The sequence below is a fragment of the Poromitra crassiceps genome, assembly GCF_964638095.1.
Source record: "Poromitra crassiceps genome assembly, chromosome: 5".
NCBI lineage: Eukaryota > Metazoa > Chordata > Actinopteri > Beryciformes > Melamphaidae > Poromitra > Poromitra crassiceps.
In genome coordinates this window covers 39,597,725-39,623,023 of record NC_139642.1, presented here as the reverse complement: position 1 = coordinate 39,623,023, position 25,299 = coordinate 39,597,725, and the positions used below count along the sequence as shown (strand labels likewise).

The following is a 25,299-nucleotide window of genomic DNA, read 5'->3' as shown; positions in this document are numbered from 1 at the left end:
GTTAATTACAACACCTAATCACAAAATGACTGACTGCACTGCATATCAGATTGTTGAAATATATTAATATAAGAGTGATCGAGGGTGAATTTGTCCTTTAACAGTACAAACCTTTAATTACCTCCGCCAAGAAGCTCATGTTTTCAGTTTTTGCTGTCTGTTTGTTTGTCTGTTAGCAGGATTACGGAAAAACTACTGGGCTGATTTTCATGAATGTACCAGCGTAATCAGGAAAGCTAAATCTGATGGAAATGCAGCCAGTTTTTTGGAAAACTGTAAAATCACTAAAAAGCAGGCACACCTCCACTCTCCCACCACAGTTTGGCAGTGAGATGTAATTTCAGATAAATCAAAGATGTGTGATGCTTTTAACCACCTTTTTATAGCATGTGGTCATCTATTTGATGGGCTTTCAGCGAATACAGCAAAAACTAAAAACTCACAAAATGTGCATATCATAGCAGACCTTCTTGGCGGAGGTCTGCGCTCTGTGTGCACTTCTAGTTTTCACATTGTATTGTATTCTGTGCATCTACCGGTACTTTCTTTACATCACACATGAGCTACATGCATATGAATACATTGTATTCATCCCATTTCAAAATGGTCTACAGAATGGGAAAATGTGAATGCTTACCGCTGCGCTGCGACCAGGAAAGTTGAAGAAGGTATCTGGACCGTGTCTCTGGGGCATCTGATTGAGCACTGACAGCAGTTTGACTGCATGCTTTGGCTGCAGGCGAGACAGAAAGATACAAAGAGTAATGACAACACTGTTGAAGTGTTTAAAAAAGAAAAAAGGAAGGGGAAAAAAAACAGAAAATCTACAAGCTCTGGCAGTGGCTTGACTGTGCAGACAGTCAATACGCTGTCAATTGCCTCATTCTGCAGTGAGTCAATAGCAGAACAAGCCACGAACAGATCATTGTGTTGGCTCTCTGGGGCCAGCCGGGTGTCAGTGTCACGTACACTGCTGTCCAGCACACTGCATGGGGCCCCTGTTGTCACTTACCCACAGGCCCCCTTCCCCTCGCAGCATGCTGAAGAGAAGCTTCAGCTCCTTCACTGTGATGCTGTAGCTGGCCAGCACTCCCAACATGTCCACTAGTAAGTCTGTGAAGGCAACACACACACACACACACACACACACACACACACACACACAGAGAGGAGAGAAATCAGAAAATATGAACACCAAATGTAGTTACATTTTGAAGATATTAGATTTCCCAGCATTCCAGGGGGCGGCCTTCACAGCACAGGACTGCTGTAAGTATTCACATGCTTTATCTTCAGAGATAATAAACTGTCAATTTAGCTTCATTCTCACCGAGTTCATTGTGTGTGAAATTCCATTATATTTATCACAGAGACACTTCCACTACTATTACCCGGAGATAGAAACGGACTTGTAAATCAAAGTGATGTCTAAATGGCAAATTGCTTAACTTAGAGGTTGCCACAATAAGACTGTATGGGAAATGCATTTCGTTTTGCATTCATCAGTTGAATCATAGGTTAGAAGTAACACAAAGTATCGATGCAATTTGCACAGTGCAAAATATTAAAGTGTCACAGTCAACAGTGAGTACAGATTTGAAGAACACGTTTCCAAAATACTATGAACTTACATGAAAAAAAGTCTTAAGGCAATGATTCAACGTCTTTAAAATATTGAGGATGCGATATAATAATATATTGCCTGTTATCCTTTAAAAAGTTTCAGTTTCAGTTTATATTTCAATTTCACTGTAAGAGTGGGATTTTTTTAAATGACTGATATTTCATCTTGGAGTCAAACTCCATTTGAAATAAAATATTTTGTGGTGCAAGTCTAGGGGTTCAGTTTCAATTTCAATCATGAGAGGCCAGTCAGTAAGATTTAACAAGTGGCGATTTTTTATCCCATTTTTATCCCCCATTAGTGCTAACGTAATTTATTTATCCTGGTTGCTACTCCACCCTCTGCCGATCTGGGGAGAGCCGAAACTGGCTCCATGCTTCCTCCGAGACATGGGCAGTTAGCCAGCCGCTTCTTTTCACCTGACAGAGGAAGCTTCACCGGTAGGACATAGCACGTGGGAGGTTCACGCTATTCCAACCAGTTCCCCTCCCTCTGAACAGGCGCCCTTAACGACTAGAGGGGGAACCACATTAGCAACCAGGATATTGCATGTTTTGGTGAAGGGGGTTCCTATATGAAGGAAACCCCCGGGAGGCACGGGGAGAACATGCAAACTCCACACAGAAAGGCCCTTTTTGACGACCCCACCCGGGTGGTGGGCACTCGAGGACATGCGGACGGGCACGCATTCCTTCAGCGTTCACATCGTCCCAGGTGGGAATCGAGGAGGGCATCTGAATAGGCTAGGATAGAGAATCCCCCCCCCCCCCCCCCCCCCCCCGTGGGGGATTCTTTGGGAGTCAAGACTCGTTGGTGGTGGACTGGGGAGGTGGGTGGGGCGAAACGACAGCTTCAGAGGAGATGATGAACAGCCGTGATGCCGGCTGCTGCTACAGTATGATCCGCCAGAGAGGGAGGTGACGTAGAACCCTCGCTATATGTACTAGGATGAACTGACGTCATAACTGATGTCATACTTAAACTTGACTGACGTCATGGGCTGATCAGGTTATGCAAATATGGCGGCCTTCTGATTGAAATTTGGTATGAGACCTCACTTCTTTTGTTGCCAAAGGCTTTCTGACAATTAGGTTACAGTGTTACACTACGTGCCATTGCATAATATTCTCTCTTGCATAAGTCATGCAGTATCTATAAATACTAGTAGGTGCATTGGAAAGTGAATTCACACTGCTGTAACATAGGGTGAGCAGCACTAACAATCTTTGGATAATTTGCATAGTACGTTCATTAATTTACAAAATTGGTTGTCTATACAGACAGTAAAAAAGGCCAATCACTTGAGCCAATGACTCAATGAATGTGAATTCCAGTAGAATACAGGGAAGGATATTTTATTACTCTTAAATTGAATTTTAAACGGAACTGAAAATGTAATATTCCTTAACTGCCAATTCAATCTCATTATAAAACACACACTGTCACCAATGAGATTTTTTCGTGCACTTTTTCCTGTCTTCTTTTTAAAGCCTGCAGACTTTCAATATGTTCGAGGGATGAACTAAATCCACCTCCTCCACCTCCCTACAGTATCTGGCTTTTGCACCAAGCCCCCCTGATAATGTTGCTACACAGACAATGCGTTGCCAGACCAATTCACATTGCACTGCATTGCATTTGAAATGAAAACATGAGCTAGCAGCCAGATTTGTCAGGTTCCCAGGCAGGTTGCTTGAAAACAAAATTGTGTTTCCAGAAGGAGATAACTCTGAACGTGTTATCGCTGAGCTCTGGTAAATAACAGTTAGGTCACCTAGATTCTTGAAGAGTAGAGCTTGCAGATGGAAATTTGCTTTTCACATAGAATAGTGTATAGCCTATAGCAACTTCTGTCTAGCCCATTATAACTCCAAATGCAAATCTATTAGAAGATGCTGCCAGAGGCCCAAAACAAACAGGCAGAATACACACTGAATTTTCTAGCGGACATTAACATATAAATAACAATCAATCTGAAGATGAATGTACAACAACTGCGACTGCATTTTACTTTGTTGTTACAAAAAACAATCAAAGAATCCCACTCCGCAACAATAGCGTACCTGCGATCATGTCATCCACAGAGCTCATTTTGAGCAGCACCTGCTGGATGAGGCCGACCTCTGTGCTGGTCTGCAGGTTACGGACACTTTTGCGCAGGATGGCGGTGAACATGCTCCAGATCTCAGCCTGGCAGGTGACGTCACAGTGTTCCAGCAGCTCCGCCAGGCAGCCGATGCTCTCCGCATCCTGGATGATGAAGTTGGTCTCCAGATCAAACTCGCCGCCCACCAACTGCAGAGAAAAGACAGAGGGGGACAAGGAGAGAGATGATCTCACTTGTAGCCCTTTCGTTTTATAGCAATCTGCTGATCTGGGTCCATCCTGTGTAGGAGGAGGCAATTCATACAGAGTCTTGTACCTGGGAATGGCCTATGGGCTGTCACCTTATGACATCATGAAAAACAGACTTGTTTAATGATGCTCCAGAAACAAAGCGTCATGGCTTAAGCAATAAAATGTAACACCAAAAGTAGCACAGTTTGACCCAGTGCTGCTGTTCTAGATCAGGTTGTTTCCACGAGATAGTCTCAACACCAGACCCATGAGAGTTCTTAGGCTGATACACACTACGTTACTGCATGCTGCAGATCTCTCTCTGGGTCTGATACACTACGTTACTGCATGCTGCAGTTCTCTCTCTGGGTCTGATACACTACGTTACTGCATGCTGCAGATCTCTCTCTGGGTCTGATACACTACGTTACTGCATGCTGCAGATCTCTCTCTGGGTCTGATACACTACGTTACTGCATGCTGCAGATCTCTCTCTGGGTCTGATACACTACGTTACTGCATGCTGCAGTTCTCTCTCTGGGTCTGGGAGACTTCTAGCTGCAAACTGATGTCCGAATCCTGAGGGCACCAATCAGTAACAACTTCAGCGATCAGGTGCGCCCACCCGACCTGACTCTGTTGACTAACGAACCACACCTGTCAGTCATTCAATTTTGACCACTAGGACCCGCCCTCAAAACAGCAGCGGTGGCTGTGAAGTGGCACAGACTCATTTATGTTGTATGTGGAGTGCAGTGACTCAACGTAATATTTGAATCTGGGGAGAGACTACCGTGAGATCAACATCACCAAGTCGACACTTTCACATTCTCAGTCGAGCCGCGTATTTCCCTGGGTCATTAGTCCACTGTTAAAGGCATATTTGAGGCACCTTGACTATCACTGGAAGAAGAAGGTGGAGATCTCTTTCCTGCTAAAAGGCTTTGATTGGATTTTAAGCAGCCCTGAAAATCAAATGGTTTGACGTTTAATGGAAAGCGGAGGGGGAAGGGGGATACTCATAGACCTACTGCCCTTTTGAGTCACAAGTGACCACTACTATTCAGAAAGTAGAGAACAACAATCAATAGTGCCGTTCTTAAAGTTCAACAAGCATGAAATTGGCCCTTCCAAGAAATGTGTAGTACGTATGGAGAGGACTGACAACACCTTGGCTTGGTGGGCATCAAAGCAGGCAGGTGGAAAATAGACCTAGATACCCAGTGCATTACTGTGATGGACAGGCAATAGCTATAGGCGGGATCAAAAGCAGCCTAGCTTTTACCTATGGATTAGACTAGTCCATGAGGGTATGAATCAAACCTCACCACAGCCATCGTCAGATCCTGGCGCCATTACTTTACAATGTTGAGTGACACTTCATTGTTTTGATTCTGCGATGGAAGAGACAGTTCCTCATCAGAATGCAGGTGTTGTGTAGGTTACCATAGAGGTGAACACTACAAAAGCCAGCTGCCTTATATATTCCTCTCACAGCTATTATTTGCATCTACTGTATATGTGCATCAAATACAAAAGTAGAAGTGGCCAGGAGAAAAGAGGGAGAAAGTAATATAAGAAATTCTGCACTTAGAAAGACCAAAAAAGAAGAAGATCCGACTGCCTTAATATTGATAGATGAGTATTTTCATCGGCGTACAGTCAGTGGGAAAATAGCTTGTGTGGGGAAAAATGAAAAAGGTTATTGCCTACACATCCTCAAAAACATCCCCCTGAAAAGCAGACTGACATCTCCATCAGTGAGCACAGAGAGTGAGTGCTCAGTGAGGTGAGGCAGTAACAATGATCACAGGGGACGTCACAGCTTGTAAACTTATGGCTCGGGGTGATATTCACTCTGAGCGGGTTCAGTGGCCGAGCTGTGCAGACGACTCCCGTCAAGCCAGAGCGTGCTGTAACAAGGCCTTCTTCTAAATATAGTCACGATGTTAACTGGGAGGCACAGGGAACAGACTGGCGGCAAGCTCTTCTACTTCACCGCCTCTCGTCATCGGCATGTGGGCCGCCCTCAGTGCCACGCCCCTCCCACCACCTGCCCACTGACTAACTACCACCACTGCTGCAGACAGACACACAGACTGACAGACAGACAGACAGACAGACAGACAGACAGACTGACAGACTGACAGACAGACAGACAGACAGACAGACAGGTGTTTATCCACCAAACACAGTAAAGCAACACTCTGATGATTTTGTCAGGCAATGCACGCTGCATCTGGTTCCTTGTCCTGAAAATCTAATTGGGTACTGAAGGCTAATCAAAGGACAGATGACAGGTTCACATTTGTCACGGCACACTCCGTGATTGGTTCTGCATAGCTGTCAGGCTGAAGTGGGTGGAGCTTATGGGGGCACGCTGATGCTAATGCAGGAGTCTTGAATGAAGGGCTTCCGAGTCTCTCTCTTGACCTTGCTACAAGATGGCGTTTACCGTGTGCCATGACCAAGTCAATGGACTGTCATGTTTCCCCTTTCATAATGCTGTTTTTACAAGTATACGCGTGTTGTATGTCTACAAATGAACTGGAAAAGTTTCACCGAGACAAAAGGCTGGTATCAAGTTGTACTTTATTGTCCACAAGGGAAATTCACTTTGTTAAGGTCAGTACAGCGAAAACAAGACAATATATAAAAAAGTGAATAGATCACAGCATACAAAATATCACAAAAGAATACATAATTACTCTAAAAGTTCTGTGCACCTGTATGCCTACCTAAAAAAAGGGAGGGGGGGGGGGGGTAGCACACAACAGGGCCAGGTTTCCCTGATGGAGGGGAGGGGCGGGGGGGTTAGCGGGGGCTATGTTTGTTAAGGAGCCTAATAGCAGAGGGGATGAAGCTGGCCCTCCCCCTGTTAGTTTTAAATATAAGGGCAGCATATCTCCTACCAGAGGGCAGGATCTGAAAGCAAGTGCTGAGGTTATGAGTTGAGTCCCTCGCGATCTGACTTGCTTTCTTCACCGCCCTCTGGTCATAAAGCCGTTGGAGGGGTGAGCATTGCGCCCCGCAGAGCTTGGACCCCAGGCTAATCACCCTCCTCAGTTTGGCCTTATTGGCCTCTGAGAGACCCTCGTACCAGGCCAGAAAAGAGAAGGTGAGGAGGCTCTCTATGTGGCAAATATAAAACCAGGTGAACCAGGACGTGCGAGTTGGCGAGAGACAAGCAGCCGGTGTGGCACCCGAAGCTACAGTAGTGTGACCAGCTAGGCGACCAAGCTGGAAGCCTAGGCGATGATGATAATAACAACGATGCCCAGAGTTGTGGTCTGGCGTGACAGTGACACATTGAAAAAGGTGGGGGAAACAGAGGAAAGTTTGATTTAAAAGGAGAGTGGGCAGTCAACTGAACTCACCTTTACTATTTTTACTGATTTATATAGTTGCAAAGCGGAGAGGCAGAGCGGCGGCGTAGGCACACACGTGAGCAATCCATTACACGCAGAATTTACATCAAATCAAAAGAAAAATCTCATGTGAAATCTATATGGCAGCCGTTAAATTATGCTCCATTCTGCTTTGTTTTAGGATCTTTGAATTCCAGCACAAATGCAAATGTCTTGTTATGAAAGATGAATAAGACCGGTGGGAGGACATTTTCTTACAGCACAGTATGTGCAGCACTAGGAAGCGGAGAGCAGAAAAAGCTATTCAAGTTTAATTAAATGTAACGACAAAGACATCCTTTTCATTGAATACGGCTGAGGCTATTAGCTGGGGAAGACAAGAAAATAGTGGTGGTTTTATGAAATTAAGAGAAACAAGGACAAAATCCTTTGTATTGATTTTGCATTTCCCTCCACTAACTCAGCGTTAGTATGGTGCTACAGTACTTTGTGGCCTTTTGTGCTGTAAGGAACACCAGTATATCTATTGATGATGTGAAATAGCTGATGTGGAGGATCTGTAAGAGAGCTCAATGTTTGTCTATATGCACATTATCAGGCAACAAGAGGCTCCTCTGGTTTACTCATTATGACAAATATCACATACACGACACTGCATGAGAAGTGTGCCAAGGAGGAAATAAGAGCTGTGAGGTCTCAGCTGAACCCCATCACTCTCGCCTGCCTCTGCCTCCCCCATTAATTACATCATTCACACCCAAGCCACCATCTTGAGAGCAGTGTAATTGCAGATGCACATCCCCAGAATCATTTTCACCCATTGTGCAAATAAGAGGTAAATAAAGGCCCAACATCACTGATTACACACTTACCTCATGGAGAGCAGCCTCTCTGAGTCACACGAGAGCTGTCGAGAGTTAATTGCTGCACAGTTTGAATGCCACTTAATGATTTCAATGACGCAAGACGCATAATCAATGTTAAGAAGCCAATAACCTACTGCTTTGTATACAAGGGCAAATTATACTACAAACGCAAAAGCTAACTTGCAGTAAAATAAATGCAACCTGTAAACTCAAATTCATTCCGTCATATTTCGAGGAAAGAGGTATATTAGCTTGAACTAGGGATGTTCATTTTGAAAATTTTCCAAAATCGATAATCGGTGAGAATTAACGATCAATTATCGATTATCGATTTTATTAATACTTAGAAAATTTTCAATATTTTCAATTTTCAATTTTTTTTTTTTTTTTTTTTTTTTTTAACAAAATGAATGCCTATGGCAGAAAATACGAAAGACAACGTGTTCTCCTCAATGAACTCTTTATTTCAATGTGTCTCCTCTCCAACACTGCTGTCCCCGGCGCATGCCGGTGTGAATTTCTCATGTTTAAAACAGTTTTGTTGGCACAAAGGCCCGTGCCCTATGGAGGACCAGGAGAGTCTTACGCTAATGAATAGAGTGTCCCCTTAATAATTATCCAATCGTACAATTAAAAAGAGTAATTTCAAAAAGGGTTCACAAATGACGTATTAATACATCATTAAAAAGTCGTATTTGGAAAAGGAACTTCAAAAACATCCATTAAACAGTGTATTTCAAAATGGAATTACGAATACATCATTTAAAACATCATTTAATACATTGTTTCCTTATTCCTATTCGAAAAAACCATTTGGAATTGTATTTGAAGTCACTATATTAAATCCCTGATTCGAAATAACGATTGGAAATGCCATTTACCCATTGCATGACACTTTTGGCCTTAGCCTAGAAAAACTGTGTAAAACAATGCAAATTAGACATGTACTTTAATTTTAAATTTGACATACCTTGTAGGCCCTGGAGAGTCTTAAGCTAATGAATAGAGTGTTCCTTTAATAATTATCTAATCGTACAATTAAAAAGAGTAATTTCAAAAAGAATTCACAAATGACGTATTAATACATCATTAAAAAGTAATATTTGGAAAAGGAACTTCAAAAACATCCATTAAACAGTGTATTTCAAAATGGAATTACGAATACATCATTTAAAACATCATTTAAACAGTGTATTTCAAAATGGAATTACGAATACATCATTTAAAACATCATTTAATACATCATTTCCTTATTCCTATTCGAAATAACCATTTGTAATTGTATTGAAGTCACTATTTCAAAACTAATTCAAAAAACCGTTTGGAAAACCATTTAGTTTTAACATGACACTTTTTTGCTCTTTGTCCCCAGCCAAACGGTGTCAATCGTGAATTGAGCCCCCTAATGCAAATGAGCCATGTAACAGGCTCTCTGATTGGCTAGAGAGCTTTGAGGCGCGAAAGAGCCTGGCTCAGTGGACTGCCTCTCTAGCCAATCAGAGAGCCTGTTACATGGCTCATTTGCATTAGGACCATGGATTCACGATTGACACTGTTTGGCTGGGGACAAAGAGCAAAAAAGTGTCATGTTAAAACAAAATGGTTTTCCAATCGGTTTTTTGAATTGGTTTTTAAATAGTGACTTCAAATACAATTCCAAATGGTTATTTCGAATAGGAATAAGGAAATGATGTATTAAATGATGTTTTAAATGATGTATTCATAATTCCATTTTGAAATACACTGTTTAAATGATGTTTTAAATGATGTATTCGTAATTCCATTTTGAAATACACTGTTTAAATGATGTTTTAAATGATGTATTCGTAATTCCATTTTGAAATACACTGTTTAATGGATGTTTTTGAAGTTCCTTTTCCAAATACGACTTTTTAATGATGTATTAATACGTCATTTGTGAATTATTTTTGAAATTACTCTTTTTAATTGTACGATTAGATAATTATTAAAGGAACACTCTATTCATTAGCTTAAGACTCTCCAGGGCCTACAAGGTATGTCAAATTTAAAATTAAAGTACATGTCTAATTTACATTGTTTTACACAGTTTTTCTAGGCTAAGGCCAAAAGTGTCATGCAATGGGTAAATGGCATTTCCAATCGTTATTTCGAATCGGGGATTTAATATAGTGACTTCAAATACAATTCCAAATGGTTATTTCGAATAGGAATAAGGAAACAATGTATTAAATGATGTTTTAAATGATGTATTCGTAATTCCATTTTGAAATACACTGTTTAATGGATGTTTTTGAAGTTCCTTTTCCAAATACCACTTTTTAATGATGTATTAATACGTCATTTGTGAATTCTTTTTGAAATTACTCTTTTTAATTGTACGATTGGATAATTATTAAGGGGACACTCCATTCATTAGCGTAAGACCCTCCTGGTCCTCCATAGTGCCCAGCCAGAAAACTAGAGACTATATGAAGCTCCACCTCACGTTAGTCGGCTGTGCAATGGAGTGGGGCGAGGAGGAACGAATTCCACCCAAACCTAGTCCCAAAATTTTTTTTTTTTTTAATAATTAAAAAATCGATCCAAATGCCACAGGATCGATTCCAATCCTTAACGATCGATTATCGATTTTCGATAATTGATGAACATCCCTAGCTTGAACGGCAATATTTAACAATAACGATATTGACGCAATTCCTGACGATAACCGTACCGTTTCAAATTTTCATTATCATTAAAACCGTGTTACCGTGATCACGTGCTACTGTGATTACAGTGCTTTGAGAAACACAGTAAATACTCTCCATCATCAACCAAAGTTAGCAACAGTCTCCAGTGAGTGTATCAGTCCTTTTTGGGTCTGAGTTTTCAATATAAAACTTGGTGAAATGATTTCCGTGAGTGTATCAGTACCTTTGAACATTTTCACCATATTTTAAGAATACTGTGATAATACTGTGGTAATTTTGGTCACTATAATCGTGATATGAAATGTGCATACTGTTTCATCTCTAGTTGCAGCCATTACTCCTTTGATTCTGGCACCGCACCCAACGACACAGCAAGATGACATTTTGGTAACACTCTGAGGTGATTCATGTTTGCCTCCAATTTCCGTGTGTTTTGCCTCCAGCGAGCAACGTGACTGTGGTAAACATGACCTATGCCGATATGGCAGCCGTTATATGTATTATTATAGTATTATATTATTATATTTTATATTATTATTATTATATTGTTAGTTTTGTACAAAGCAAAAAGCAGAGTTTTGCCAGTAAATTTGCAAAAATTGTTTGTTTTTTGTTCAGTGGACGAGGGCAATAGAAGGAAATATCATTTTAAGCATCAGTTTGCACGGACCACCTTAAAACAGATGTGTGTTTCAGTTACTGGTATCAAACTGTGGAATTCATTACCTAATGATGTAAAGGCAGGTTTAAGTGTTTTTCAGTTAAAAAAATTGTATAAACAAAGAGTATTTAGGCAATATGAAAATGTCTGGTCATAGATCTTTCGAGGTAAATTTTGTTTCAAACTCACGGCTCATAACTTTATTTGTATTCCTTCCCATATGAGTTATAAATGTGCTGTCTTATTGAAATGTTGTAATTGGAATCGGCAGACCATTTAATTTGTTTATTTAAGTTTTGAATAGGGGGCAGCCAGGTAATATAAGTTTTTCTTCTTCCTGCTCCTTTCCGGCCATGGAATGTGTAAATATTGAATTGCATGTATGTATTATCATGTATGTAATATCATGATCGGAACAAATAAATAAATAACAAATAACAAATATTATTTATATTATATTATTATTAATTACCGTATACTCCATTCTGCTTTGTTTTAGGATCTAATTGCGATTAGATCCTAATCACAATGGAATTATTTGACAGAATATTTTAATTGCGAGGTCTTGTCATACTTTATTATTTTTTTACTTTAAAGTTGCTTAAATTCTTGATTTCATAAAAATATAAAAGTATAAACTAAATACCAGTGTTCAGGTTTTACTGAATTTGAGTATGATGAAAGGTTTTCACCAATATTGTACTTGATTCATGCACCAAAGATTACCTGGAGCTCAAAAACACCTTGTTCAGAAGTTCAATGAACTGTTCAGTTCTAGCAATATTTATTTAAAAGTTTCCATAGTGCACACTTTCCTAAGCCATCATCAACTCTCTGTGCAGTCAAAGGCTGCTGCACCTTATGTGGTGTAGTCCAGCTGCTTAATGAGCACCATGGAGAAGCTGTGAGTGGGCAGACTAATACCACCATTTAACCCACTGAGTTACGCCAAGTGCAATGACGACCATTACAAACTCTCATGAGTAGAGGTATAACAGACGCAAAACAAGAGGCATGTACAGTACATTAATGCCCACAGAACAAAAACCCACATGAGCTGAATAGCCTTCTCCCAAACTCCACCAACACAATAAAATGCTTCATTTCCCCCCTGAATCCCTATGGGCACTCTGGGACTTATTCAAAACACTATAGCAACTGACTCTGGGACTTGTTCAAAACACTATAGCAACTGACTCTGGGACTTATTCAAAACACTATAGTAACTGACTCTAGGACTTATTCAAAACACTATAGCAACTGACTCTGGGACTTATTCAAAACACTATAGCAACTGACTCTGGGACTTATTCAAAACACTATAACACCTGACTCTGGGACTTATTCAAAACACTATAGCAACTGACTCTGGGACTTATTCAAAACACTCTAGCAATTGACTCTGGGACTTATTCAAAACACTCTAGCAATTGACTCTGGGACTTATTCAAAACACTATAGCAACTGACTGGGACTTATTCAAAACACTATAGCAACGGACTGGGACTTATTCCAAACACTATAGCAACTGACTCTGGGACTTATTCAAAACACTATAACAACTGACTCTGGGACTTATTCAAAACACTATAGCAACTGACTCTGGGACTTATTCAAAACACTATAACAACTGACTCTGGGACTTATTCAAAACACTATAGCAACTGACTCTGGGACTTATTCAAAACACTATAGCAACTGACTCTGAGACTTATTCAAAACACTATAGCAACTGACTCTGGGACTTATTCAAAACACTATAGCAACGGACTGGGACTTATTCAAAACACTATAGCAACTGACTCTGGGACTTATTCAAAACACTATAGCAACTGACTCTGGGACTTATTCAAAACACTATAGCAACTGACTCTGGGACTTATTCAAAACACTATAGCAACTGACTCTGGGACTTATTCAAAACACTATAGCAACTGACTCTGGGACTTATTCAAAACACTATAGCAACTGACTCTGGGACTTATTCAAAACACTATTGCAACTGACTCTGGGACTTATTCAAAACACTATTGCAACTGACTCTGGGACTTATTCAAAACACTATAGCAACTGACTCTGGGACTTATTCAAAACACTATAGCAACTGACTCTGGGACTTATTCAAAACACTATAGCAACTGACTCTGGGACTTATTCAAAACCCTATAGCAACTGACTCTGGGACTTATTCAAAACACTATAGCAACTGACTCTGGGACTTATTCAAAACACTATAGCAACTGACTCTGGGACTTATTCAAAACACTATAGCAACTGGAAACACTGACGGAAAGACAATCTGACTGCACATTCATTTCCTCACATATCTATGAATTCTACTACTGAGGCTTTCGGATGAGAGAACGCCGGCCTGGTAGCTGGTGTGTTTACCACAGTTTCCCTGAACAGGCAGCTGAATGTGCTGATGCGCACCTCCCCACCACCACCACCACCACCACCACCATACTAGTAGTATACTACTGTAAATCCCAGTGAGGCTCACTGAGATGATGGATATATCAACAAACTGCTCAATCAAACTCAGGCTCTGGGATCTGCAGTGGTGTGTGTGTGTGTGTGTGTGTGTGTGTGTGTGTGTGTGTGTGTGTGTGTGTGTGTGTGTGTGTGTGTGTGCCGTACTCCCATTTAGCATAAATGATGACCACTGAACAACTCTAATTAGGAACAATACACATCTGCTTGACTCATAACATATTTGAGGGCAGACATAGTGGTAAATGTTATAAATTCACACACAGCTGAGGCAACACATGCATTTAGAGAATCAGATAATAATGTCACGGTGAACAGGCACAATCTTGGCATAAACAATATCCTGATAAATATCTGAAAGACGTAAACACCTGGCAAAGTACTCAAAACTACTTTGGTGGTAGTTCCTGCTACAATAGGGCTCTATTCTCCCACAGGCCATCGGCGCTATTACGGGCCTTAACCGCAAAAAAACGTGCCTTGCGCCTGTTTCGGCAAGATAGCAATAGGCTTTAGGCTGCCAAATGCGCTTTAGGCCGAATGGGCGTGGCGCAGTCCCAAAGTGGGCGTGTCGGCGCTAAATACCAGCCTAGTGATTACTTGGGACCTGGCCTACATTTAGCGCTTTGCGCTTTTGTAAAGCAGGCCTATTCTGTGCCTTCACTGCTTCTTCTCTGTCACCCTTCTCTCTCTCTCTCTCTCTGAGTTCCCAGCATGCATTGTGTTTCTTCATTTCGCTACTAAATAGCCACCAAATGAGCCAAAATAGATATAAAAGGTAGTTCTAAATTAATGTGTAATGGTAACACAGCCTGCCATTGTCAACATTTCAATATTGGACCAAATAAAACCTCGAAATGAAAACACCACCCTATGTGAAACATATATGTCCTCCTGGGCCTATATATACCCCTTGTCGAGTTAACGTGATTTAGAGAAGTAACAGCGGAACGCGCTTCGGAACGCGCTTCTAATGGCATCTGCTATACTGTGATGTCCCTCCAATAACTTGGCCCTATTTCACATTTAGTTTTACAATAAAAACACATTTATGCAATGACTTGACATAATGTAGGGTATATTTATGTGCATCATCCTTCCTGCAGCAGGCGAGAGAAAATGATATCTTTCTGGACAAACTTTCACCAATCTAATAGGCTATATTTTTCTAGCTGATGCATAGAACATTATTTTCACTTTGATCTTGCTATAGTGTAGCGTATTTACATGCTTGCAGTATTGAAACTGCAGTTAGATTGGTTTGAGAAGCATAATAATATGGAATAATAGCCTATAATGCAGACAGACAGGCTGGATGAAGGGAGGGGGGGGGGGGGGCAGAGCGTTTGGCTTTCGTCTGGTTTTGCGGGATCACTGGAATTGGAGCTAAAAAGGCAAGCGTGCGATTCGTTTATTGCACTTATCCAATGAGCATGACGGTGCATAATTTTACGCCTAAAAGGCGTGGTTGTAATGCTTTGGGCTGCATCTAGCGCCAGCACGACGATATCAAGTGCGCCTTTCCACGCCCACTGCTTTGATCTGCGCCTGCCGCTCGGCCTAGAAACTGCGCCGATGCAACGATAGGGGCCTAGGTGTCTCCAGGACCACATTTTGCCATGATGACGCACGCACGCACGCACGCACGCACGCACGCACGCACACACACACACACACACACACACACACACACACACACACACACACACACACACACACACACACACACACACACACACACACACGTACGCAAGGTGAAAACCAGCCAATGCTGTCGCGGCTAGTAAATATTTGGCATTTATAATGTAATAAATGAGGCCAATGAAAACATTGAGGCGACTTTGGAGACCTTGGACACCTTTACTGAATGAAAAGCAGCCTGTCCAGCAGAGAGGAAGGTTAGGCTATAATAGTTAAATATAAGCCCCCATGAAACGAACTCCCATTACCCTTACTTCCTGGAAAACACAGTATCTTTCATGAACTATCCTGCCCTTCCAATCAAAGAAAATCTTATTTCTCTCACTCCATTGGTTTAAACCAGGGGTGTCAAACTCATTTTAGTTCATGGGCCTCATGCAACCCAATTTGGTCTCAAGTGGGCCAGGCAAAGAAAATCAATAATAATCTAGTATAAATGACAAAACCCCCAATAGTTTCCCATTTACTGATGAATACAGAAAACATGAATAGGCTGCTGAAACCTGGTACCTCTTAGACTTCACAAGTGCATCACATTGGTTTGAAGGATTTCTCAGTGCATTTTTTACACTTTGCAAAGTCATCCTGTGTGCCGGATTGGACCCTTTGGCGGGCCAGTTCTGGCCCCCGGGCCGCATGTTTGACACCCCTGGTTTAGACCTTTGAATGATCCCTCACTGCGTTATAGGATGTCCCACCCCAACATCAGCACCCTCAACACAGTTTGTGAAACTGATTAATTACAGCACTACTGGTCCATTAGTTATGCATTTGCCTCCACACCTCTCCTTAGATATAGTGATATTGGAAAACCAAATAAAAAGGATCTAAAATAACTCATGTGGCTTTGGATAGGTATGGCTAATGAAGAATCCCAATTATGTAGTCAATAGAATTTCCATCATTGCAGGTCTGATTAATTGTGATTTGGTAATCATTTGGTAATCGTGTTGCCATAAAGCTGCCAGTGGATTTGTGCTATGCCTCCATTCTTCACAGTTGCCAACAACTTTTCTTCAGGATTACCTTAATTCATGAGTAGATTGTAAAAAAGTGCTTGATTTATATTCATCGCAAAGACAAACAAATGTTAATGATTTGTGGTTATAAGTGTTAACGATTTGTGGTTATAACTTTTAACAGCAAGTTGAAAAATAGATCTTATTAGCCTCATCCTGTTTCACTGCCCCCATGAAATATAAATCATTCCTTTAATCCTTTTCTTCTGGCTTGCATATACTCACACTACCTTCTTCTGCTGAGCTGAGTCATAACATACTAGATTGATCTATTCTGCCAGGAACGGGAGAAGCGTTTATTGACGTTTTGAAGACGATAAATCACGGAATAGTTGTTTATCCATATGGGAGACCTGGGGCCTCTGCAAAGCAATGAGAAATGGAACACAAATGACTGAAATTGCACATCTTCTAAGCATGTGGCTGGGAGCCCAGCATATGGGAGGAGGCCATACCCAACTCATGCTGCCAAGTGAAGACTGTTCTTTTTCTGTCTCTCCAGGCCCATAATAATAATAATGAAGGGCTCATACTCCAGCCTCCCTCCTGTGTGTGAGGTCTGTGTCAGAGTTCTGACAGGAGACAACTTGTCAGTCAGCATGTCAAGTGTCAGCTTAAGCATTTATCTAAGTCTTTGCAGACCTACCAATTTGTATTTATTTTCAAAAGGGAACTTTCTAGAAATGTGCCGTCATTTAACATCAAAGACCTGACGTTTTTATACCGTGTGTATGCATTGCGTGCATGCATGCATAAAGAGAGAGAGCGAGAGAGAGAGAGAGAGAGAGAGAGAGAGAGAGACACACACACACACACTTTCAGAAAGTCTTAGTAATGAGAAAGCCCAGTGTGGCCGAGAGGAGTACATTTAGCGGCCAACAATTCTTCATATAATGCAAGTATCCATGCAGTGTTTCTAATCGGGGTTTTGCAGACAGGGGAAAAGCTGACCTATTTCCCTGTCCCCTGGGGGAGGAGCCTACAGAAGGAGGAAACCTGCCTCCTGCAGCATTACCTAATCATATCATTTCAATTAAGGATATCTGCTCTGGCTTATAGAGAGAGGCTCAGTGGAGCTGCGGGTACGTGATTTGCAAACCAGAGAGAAAGGTTATAAAAAAAAAAAACACTCCAATGTGAGGTAGGAGAGTAATACCACTTTAATTAGGCTCTAACCGCTATCTATCCAGCTCAAGCTGGCAAACCTGTGAGTGTGGTTACAATAAAGCCGTGGCCCGTGACTGACAGCTCCGTTCTTTGTAGGAGCAGGAGACTTAGAGAGAAGGCCTCACCATTCACCACTCCTCACCCAGGGGGGAAATTAGATTAGCAATAGTGTTTTTTGGTTGGGTATATTAACATCCTCCACATTCATCTGAACTTCACTGAACAGCCCACATGCTTACTTGAGATGAGTGTGTCTCCTGACTGACATGGAAAGAATGACAAAACCAGTGGGATCCTGTGATGTTAAAAGACCCCCTAAAGTCAAAAATATGTTTTTCCTTCTTGTTCCTGCAGTTGGATGTTTGAGCTTCACTGTGCAGAATGATGTCTGTGCAGAGTTTGACACTAGAAGGCTGTTTCCACAATTGTCTGAAGAATGTGGGAAAGGTTCTCTGAGCTCACTGAAAAGGTGATTTTCAACTAGCATGATTCATGACATCACGAACACTGGAGCCAATCCCGGTCCAGTATTCACCAGTTAAAGGCCTTGTTTGAATGCTGTGATTGGCTAGTTATGTTTATGTTCTAGATAACCCTGATTGGTTGCTTTGGAATTTTTAATGAGGGAGGAGTAGATGTCATTTTATTTTAACAAGATAATATAACTTTTTTTGTGTGTGGGGGAAAAACCATCAGACAGATTATGATTCAAAGTAGAGGATTTTATATATCTTAAAACATGATTTGAAGGGGTCTTTAAAGCTAATCCAGCAGAGTTGGGTGTTTTCTGCCACACAGAGACTCTTTAATGTGCTGGGAATTGCATTGCAGCAAGCAGGCATTTTACTCTGAGCAAAAAACAACAATAATTGAGGTGAGAGCAATTACAGTGTGCTTATTCTAATGTTTCACCCTGCGGCTCCTCTCTTAGCCTAAGGCTTTTGGGTGTCTCAATCACATAAGCTGTTTGCTTGGAAAGAATTAATTTGTGCCCCCTTCTTATGAGGCAGAGAATTAACAGAGTTAGGGGGTGATCACACTGAGAACTAAGCGTATCTAGAAAGGCTTTGTCCCCAAAACCATTGTTTCCCTAAGGTACTGTACGGTCACGGTGCACCTGGCGCACGCTCTTCTCATGTGACTCGCATCACACATCGGTTTTTATTGGCCGATCACACCGGGAAGCGCAGCCGTGTCAAAAACACCTACTGTAGGCAGCCCCTGTCGGGAAAAACAGCTTGTGGCGCCTGTGGAGCGCTGAGGAGCAGGGCTACATGTGTGTGACCGAGTTAAAGACTGCTAATATGAGCTTTGCCAGTGTCCCACTGTTCCCACCACATCAAACAGTATCAAAACAGGAAGGAAAGCCTGCCTTTTGCTCGATTTGATTGTCTGTCTGGCCCAACTGTGACATTGACGAGCGATGCGACTCCACACCTTGGGCTGAAAAGTTACAAATACTTTTATGCGCACCTAAAAAGATGCAACTCAAGTCACAAGAGGAGAGCGCGCGCCATGCAAAAAATGGTTTTGGTGGTGACGCGTTTCTATGCAGGGCACTTTGCCACTGAGACCGCTTTAGCATCCTGGCAGTGTGTAGATCCTGAATGGATGGCAGGCTGCACCTGACCACCTTTTCAGCACGGCAGCAGATGCGCTGCAGTCTGGAGATGTCCTTGCCGGCAGCAGCAGCATACCAGACTGTGATGGAGGAGGTGATGATGGCCTCGACAGTGACAGGGCGTCCCGGTGGCTCACCTGGTAAAGCGCGTACTTCAAAGGCATAGTCCTTCGCGCGGCTGACCCGGGTTCGAATCCGACCCGTGGTCCTTTGCCGCATGTCATCCCCTCTCTCTCACCCCACCTTTCCTGCCTGTCTACTGTCCTATCTAATAAAGGCAAAAATGCCCTAAAAAACGATCTTAAAGAAACGATGGACTCGATGGTGGAGGTGTAGAAAAGTGCCAACGCTGCCTTTGACACCTTGAACTTCCTCAACCGCCGAAGAAAGTACATCCTCTGTTGTGTCCCTTCTTGGTGAGAGCTTTGATGTTTCACTCCCATTTCAGGTCCTGGCTGATTGTTGAGCCCAGGAAGTGAAAGGACTCCACAGTGTTGACCGGGGAGTCACCCAGGGTGATGAGAGAAGGTGGGCCTGCATTCCTCCTGTAGTCCACTCCACAACCATCTCCAGCGATGCTAAAAGCAGTATGTATTATACTGGACTCTTGCACAACACTGTTTTGTGTGCGTCTGATTTTGTCTCACTGTTTTGAGCAGTTTTTCGACATCAGAAAACGCTACGTGTAAACTCAGCCTTACATCTGAACCCTTAAGACTCCCTCCATTTTCAACTGCTTCTGAGCAGCCCAGGGCTGGAGGCTCTCCGTCGCCATGGTGACAGGCAGTAGAGATTGGACTTGAGACGGTTTCCAAGGGAAGCCTACAGCGGCCACTAAATTGGGTGAAAATAAATAGAACTGATGCCCTATTTAGTATTTACCAGGCTGCTGGTGAGTGTGAGCATTGCATGAAGAAGGCCTCTCTGGGGAGCAGATGTGCAGAGGAGGAATGCCCCCCCCACTATTTTTAAATTAATAATAAAACATGTAACAGAGTTCAAAAATACATCCCTGCACGTCCAAGCAGGGATTCACATACTGTATTAAAATGCTGGGCATATATAGCAAGAGAGACTAAAATAAACATGGGATTCAGTGAAAGCATAATAATAGGGTTGCATAAGATAGATGTTCTTAGTGGCTCAGACATAGAAGAAGAAGAAGAAGAAGAAGAAGAAGAAGAAGAAGAAGAAGAAGAAGAAGAAGAAGAAGAAGAAGAAGAAGAAGAAGAAGAAGAAGAAGAAGAAGAAGAAGAAGAAGAAGAAGAAGAAGAAGAAAACCATTTGAGCGACAATTATCTGAAGGAAAGTTGTTGTTTTCTGCTCAGAGAGCAGGAACACTCTCACAAATTGGCCTATTATAATTTGTATCCAGTGGTATGAGGATAACCCGGGTCAGAGTGACAACATAGTAAAGCACCAGAACAGGACCAGAGCAAAACCGCTTGCCTCGCACTCATGAACATTTAGCTCTCGAATTCTCAGAAAGGAAGATGTATGACGCTTTGCGTACAGCGGCACACATTGGCAGAGAATGGCATGGCCACTCCAGAAGAGTTGAGGTGGAAGCCTACCCAATGTACCCATGGCCATTCTTCCCCTACTCTAAAATTGTCAAAATGTCAGGACTGTAAAGGTCAAGCCAACGAAGCTTGGGAGTTGGGGAGCAAGGGATCAGATATACAAATCAGCTTATCGCTCTGTGCTTCTATTGAGTTTGATTAATGGCCTAAACATCAATGTTGAACCGTGCTGCTAACGTCCACAATCCAAATGCCTTCTCTCTATCCATCCACAGCGCTTCCCTGATGAGTAAAGCACAGAGCTGCATGCTGCTGACTAGGAATGAGAAAATGATTGTTCGTTTTCCCTTTAAAAAGCAATAATCATTTCGAGAGAGAGACACTGAGAGGGAGGAAGGGAGGGAGGGAGGGAGGGGGAGAGAGAGAAAAGGACAATGAGCTAATGGTAAGTTGACATTATGCTCCCGTTTGTTTCTATGTTTGCCTCCCTGTTTTGTTGTTGTTTGTTTGTTGTCCTCATGCTTTGTCAATAGTAAGAATGATCTTGATTTGGGAGAGAGAGAGAGAGAGAGAGAGAGAGAGAGAGCACATTATAATGGGTGATTCAGGCTCCAGAGTGGTCTGACAAGCACAGAAGACCAAGGCTTGCTCTTGACATGCTTGAGGTAGTAGAACACTTCCTCATTTCCTACTTAATGCAGATTCATATTGGCATAGCCGCTGGCATGCAACCTTGTGAAAGCTGAAAACGGAGTCTAGAGCCACAAATGAAACACTGGCATTGCAGCTCACACAGCGTCTTCAACACAATTTGCACCTTGACTATTGTCATTGAAACACCTCAAAATGTGCTGCATAATGTGCCAAGCACTGGACTCATGAACCAGCAGACACTTAGAGAGAGCATCAGCCTGGAACAAAACTGGCTGTAACTCCACAAATCTTGTCTGGAACAGAAAAAAACCACCTTATTTGGTGGCATATATAATTATATGTGTCCTCCTTGTCTACACTGTATATATATATATACTGTTAGAATCTGTACATGTGTGTTTTGAATAACCTATGCTGCCTATGTGTATACACCTTTATTTTAACTTTACTAATTACTAATTGCTGAACACCTGTTGATCTGTGTTGTATATTGATACGGGTATTTAAGACGGCTTCTCTCTGCCACTCCACAAAGCGTCTTGAGGAAGGGCCAGTGTGGCCCGAAACGTCACGCTGTGTGCATAATTTAATAAAGAAACCTAACGGGAGCTCCTCTGGTGTGCGGACCTTTATTTTTTCACTGGAACAGAAAAAAAAACACGTTTCCTCATTGCTCAGACATCATATTCATTAGTTTAGTTTGATTTGATTGAACACTGATAAAACATAGAAGCAAAGTATAGTAATTGAAAAACAACACTTTTAAGATATGATATGATTATAACAACAACAACAACAACAACAACAACAACAACAACAACAACAACAACAACAACAACAGCAACAGCAGCCAAAAATAAGATGTCAAGCAAACAGAGGATTCATCCTATTATGGTTACAGCCACTATGCAAAACTTTGAAGGTGAGGCTGGCAGAAGCATTTATTTACAGAAGCTAAACAGGATTTAAATTGGGCTTAGCATAAATCTCCCAACAGCCACTGGGAGGCCTGAGCAAAATGTGACTAGAATTACTGGCTAACTCCCAGCATGTGATCAGACTGTGAGGAGGAAAACATGAGGGTTTGTGTATTGTTTGTGGAAATACTGCGAGAGATTAGTGTTTATGCATCGCTAAAGTGAATGACCACAGCATACGGAGTGTGTGTGTGTGTGTCTAGCAGGCTTCCAGTAAACTGAAGATCAAAGTTGTTTCATAATGATTTACATGCTACCAGCCCATCAGATAGGCTTGTGGCGATTTCCGATAATAGCGAATATCGCAATATTTACCGCCTTCTATGCGTTATTTTTCACAATATTGAATATTGCCCACTATATATATATATATATATATATATATATATATATATATATATATATATACATTATGTCCCTGAAGCGCAATTGGTTTTGCTACAAGAACTATACATGAAAGGACATAGACATACAATAAGGGGGAGGGAGGTGACCTGAATACAGTGGACTAGAAGGCATTGGTGACCAACCTTCACATAGTGCAATATCACAACAGCAATAACAACTAAAACATTTACAGGACAGACAAAAATAGACAGTATACCGGAATGTGTCCATATAAGTACCAGGGTAAAGTGCATGATCGTCATCATTACACAGACACAACAACAAACCTTAGCCTTGTGAGTACCCTAAGGACTCACTAGCTCCTCCCCTGGCCAGTGTTCAGAACAGAAATAGCTGTGGGGTTGAAGGGGTGCTGCTTATACCTGTTACTCTTTTTTTCCCTCAATATTGTATTTTTTCAATGTTTTTCAGAACACAAAGAACAAACCGAACAGTCTCAGACACAGGAAAAGGAGAAAAGAAAAAAAAGAAAAGAAAAGGCATACATAATATATGACACTGCTGTGTGATGCTACCTGCTGCGTGAAGTGCTTATGTGCATGCAGGAGATATAGGATCCCCACATAGGGGAACCGTGAGAAACCAGCCATGTGAGTCAACCATCGCCCCTAGCCTCGTCAAGGTAGACCGGAAACGGGTCCCAGAGAGCCAAAAATCTCTTAAGTGAGTTAGCCCTCAGGAACCTGAGTCTCTCCATCCGTACAACAGAGGCCATGTCCATCAACCACAGCTGAAAAGAGGGTGGGGAGAAGGACTTCCATTCCTTTAGAATGAGTTTCTTGGCGACAGTCATCCTCTGTATCAGAGACTGCTGCACAGCCATGGGGAGGAGCAGAGAGGATTCAGAGCAGCCGAGGATGGCGAGTTCCGCCTCTGGCTGAAGGGTTATTTTGTAGGCCTTAGAGTACCAGTCAAATATTTTGGGCCAGAATCCGGACAGTGAAGGGCAAAACCAAAAAGCATGGGACAGTGTTGTATACCTGTTACTCTAAATATGGGGTAATCTGTACCTGGAGCCAGAAGTCAAGAGCTGAAACTCAGTGTATAGGGATAGGAGCTGTCAGATACGATGGCTCTGGCCTTCCTTCCTACCTGTCTGTTGAACAGCTCAGACAGCATGTTCTGCTGGGCTCCTATGTTCTTACTATTCACTTGCACTACCTTGGATAGTGAGTTCCTGGCCTTGATGCTGAGGTGCCCATACCAGCAAGTATTTTAATTCAGGGGGGAAAGCCACAAATAGAGCAGAGGAAAAGCGGCTAAGAGTGAAGCTAATGCTGCAACTAATTTAGTTACTGGCTATTTTTGCTTTTCTAGGCAGTCTACGTCACAACCAATGGTAATCAGCAGCTGTTGGCAGGTGACTTGGCAAGCAACTATCTCCTCCACGTTTCTGTTGCCTGTCAGCTGCATTGTGGACTCGCACTTCCTGTTTCCTGTGTAGGTGAGAGGATCTATTTTTGCAAGATTTGCCAATTTTGAGACAGCACGCAGAGAGAGAGAGGCGGTAGTGTGTGAAGCGTGTGAAGCCCCATTGTTGCTCTGTCAGCTCAAATGCAGAACTTTCAAAGATCAAGGCAAGGATTTACTCAAGACCAGTCGTTTAAACTGCTAACCCAACCCTCATTAAGTCCTAATTGTCTTGCTGTCTGCCCTAAGCTTATGATGCTCGGTGAAGAGAGCTACATGGTGTGTGTGTGTGTGTGTGTGTGTGTGTGTGTGTGTGTGTGTGTGTGTGTGTGTGTGTGTGTGTGTGTGGTTGGCAGAGAGTTACATGAGCCAGTTTATTAAGAGGACAGACGTATCATTTCTAAGTGCAGGTGAGGGCAGACACAGCAGATCCACAGCAGCCACACGGTGCTTTTGCAGAGGCTTGCAACTCCTCGGCCCAGCAGGCTAAAGCCTCTAGCAGCATTCAGACTAAGAGAAACGGCAAGGAGACAGACAGAATGAAACAGCAAATGAACGAGCTGGAGATGCTAAGAAGTGAAAGGGGAACAAAACTCAAGAGCAAGGGAGAGTGAAACACAGAGACGGAGAGAAACAGAGAATAGAGAGACATACAGTACATACTGACAGAGCCAAATTAATTGTGTTCCCATTTGTACATCTTCAACGTGTTTGCTTGTTTGTTTACTGCAAGTTGAGTTGATGGGTAATGTGGTGAGTACTTTGGTGCTTTAATGTTGCAAGCATCTTGAACTGAAT

The 25,299-nt window shown here is 42.2% G+C and overlaps 1 protein-coding gene across 4 annotated transcripts in view; it reads right to left on the bottom strand.

Annotated features, from left to right (window-relative positions):
- Window positions 1-25,299, bottom strand: part of nbeab (neurobeachin b) — a gene marked incomplete at both ends in the record, with an annotated part of 283,508 nt that overhangs the window by 206,479 nt on the left and 51,730 nt on the right. For all 4 annotated transcript variants that reach the window (XM_083636986.1, XM_083636987.1, XM_083636988.1 and 1 more), the window contains 3 exons: window positions 638-733; window positions 1,013-1,113; window positions 3,688-3,919. In XM_083636986.1, the coding sequence (XP_083493112.1) occupies window positions 638-733; window positions 1,013-1,113; window positions 3,688-3,919 (429 nt within the window). The remainder of the gene's footprint in view (window positions 1-637; window positions 734-1,012; window positions 1,114-3,687; window positions 3,920-25,299) is intronic.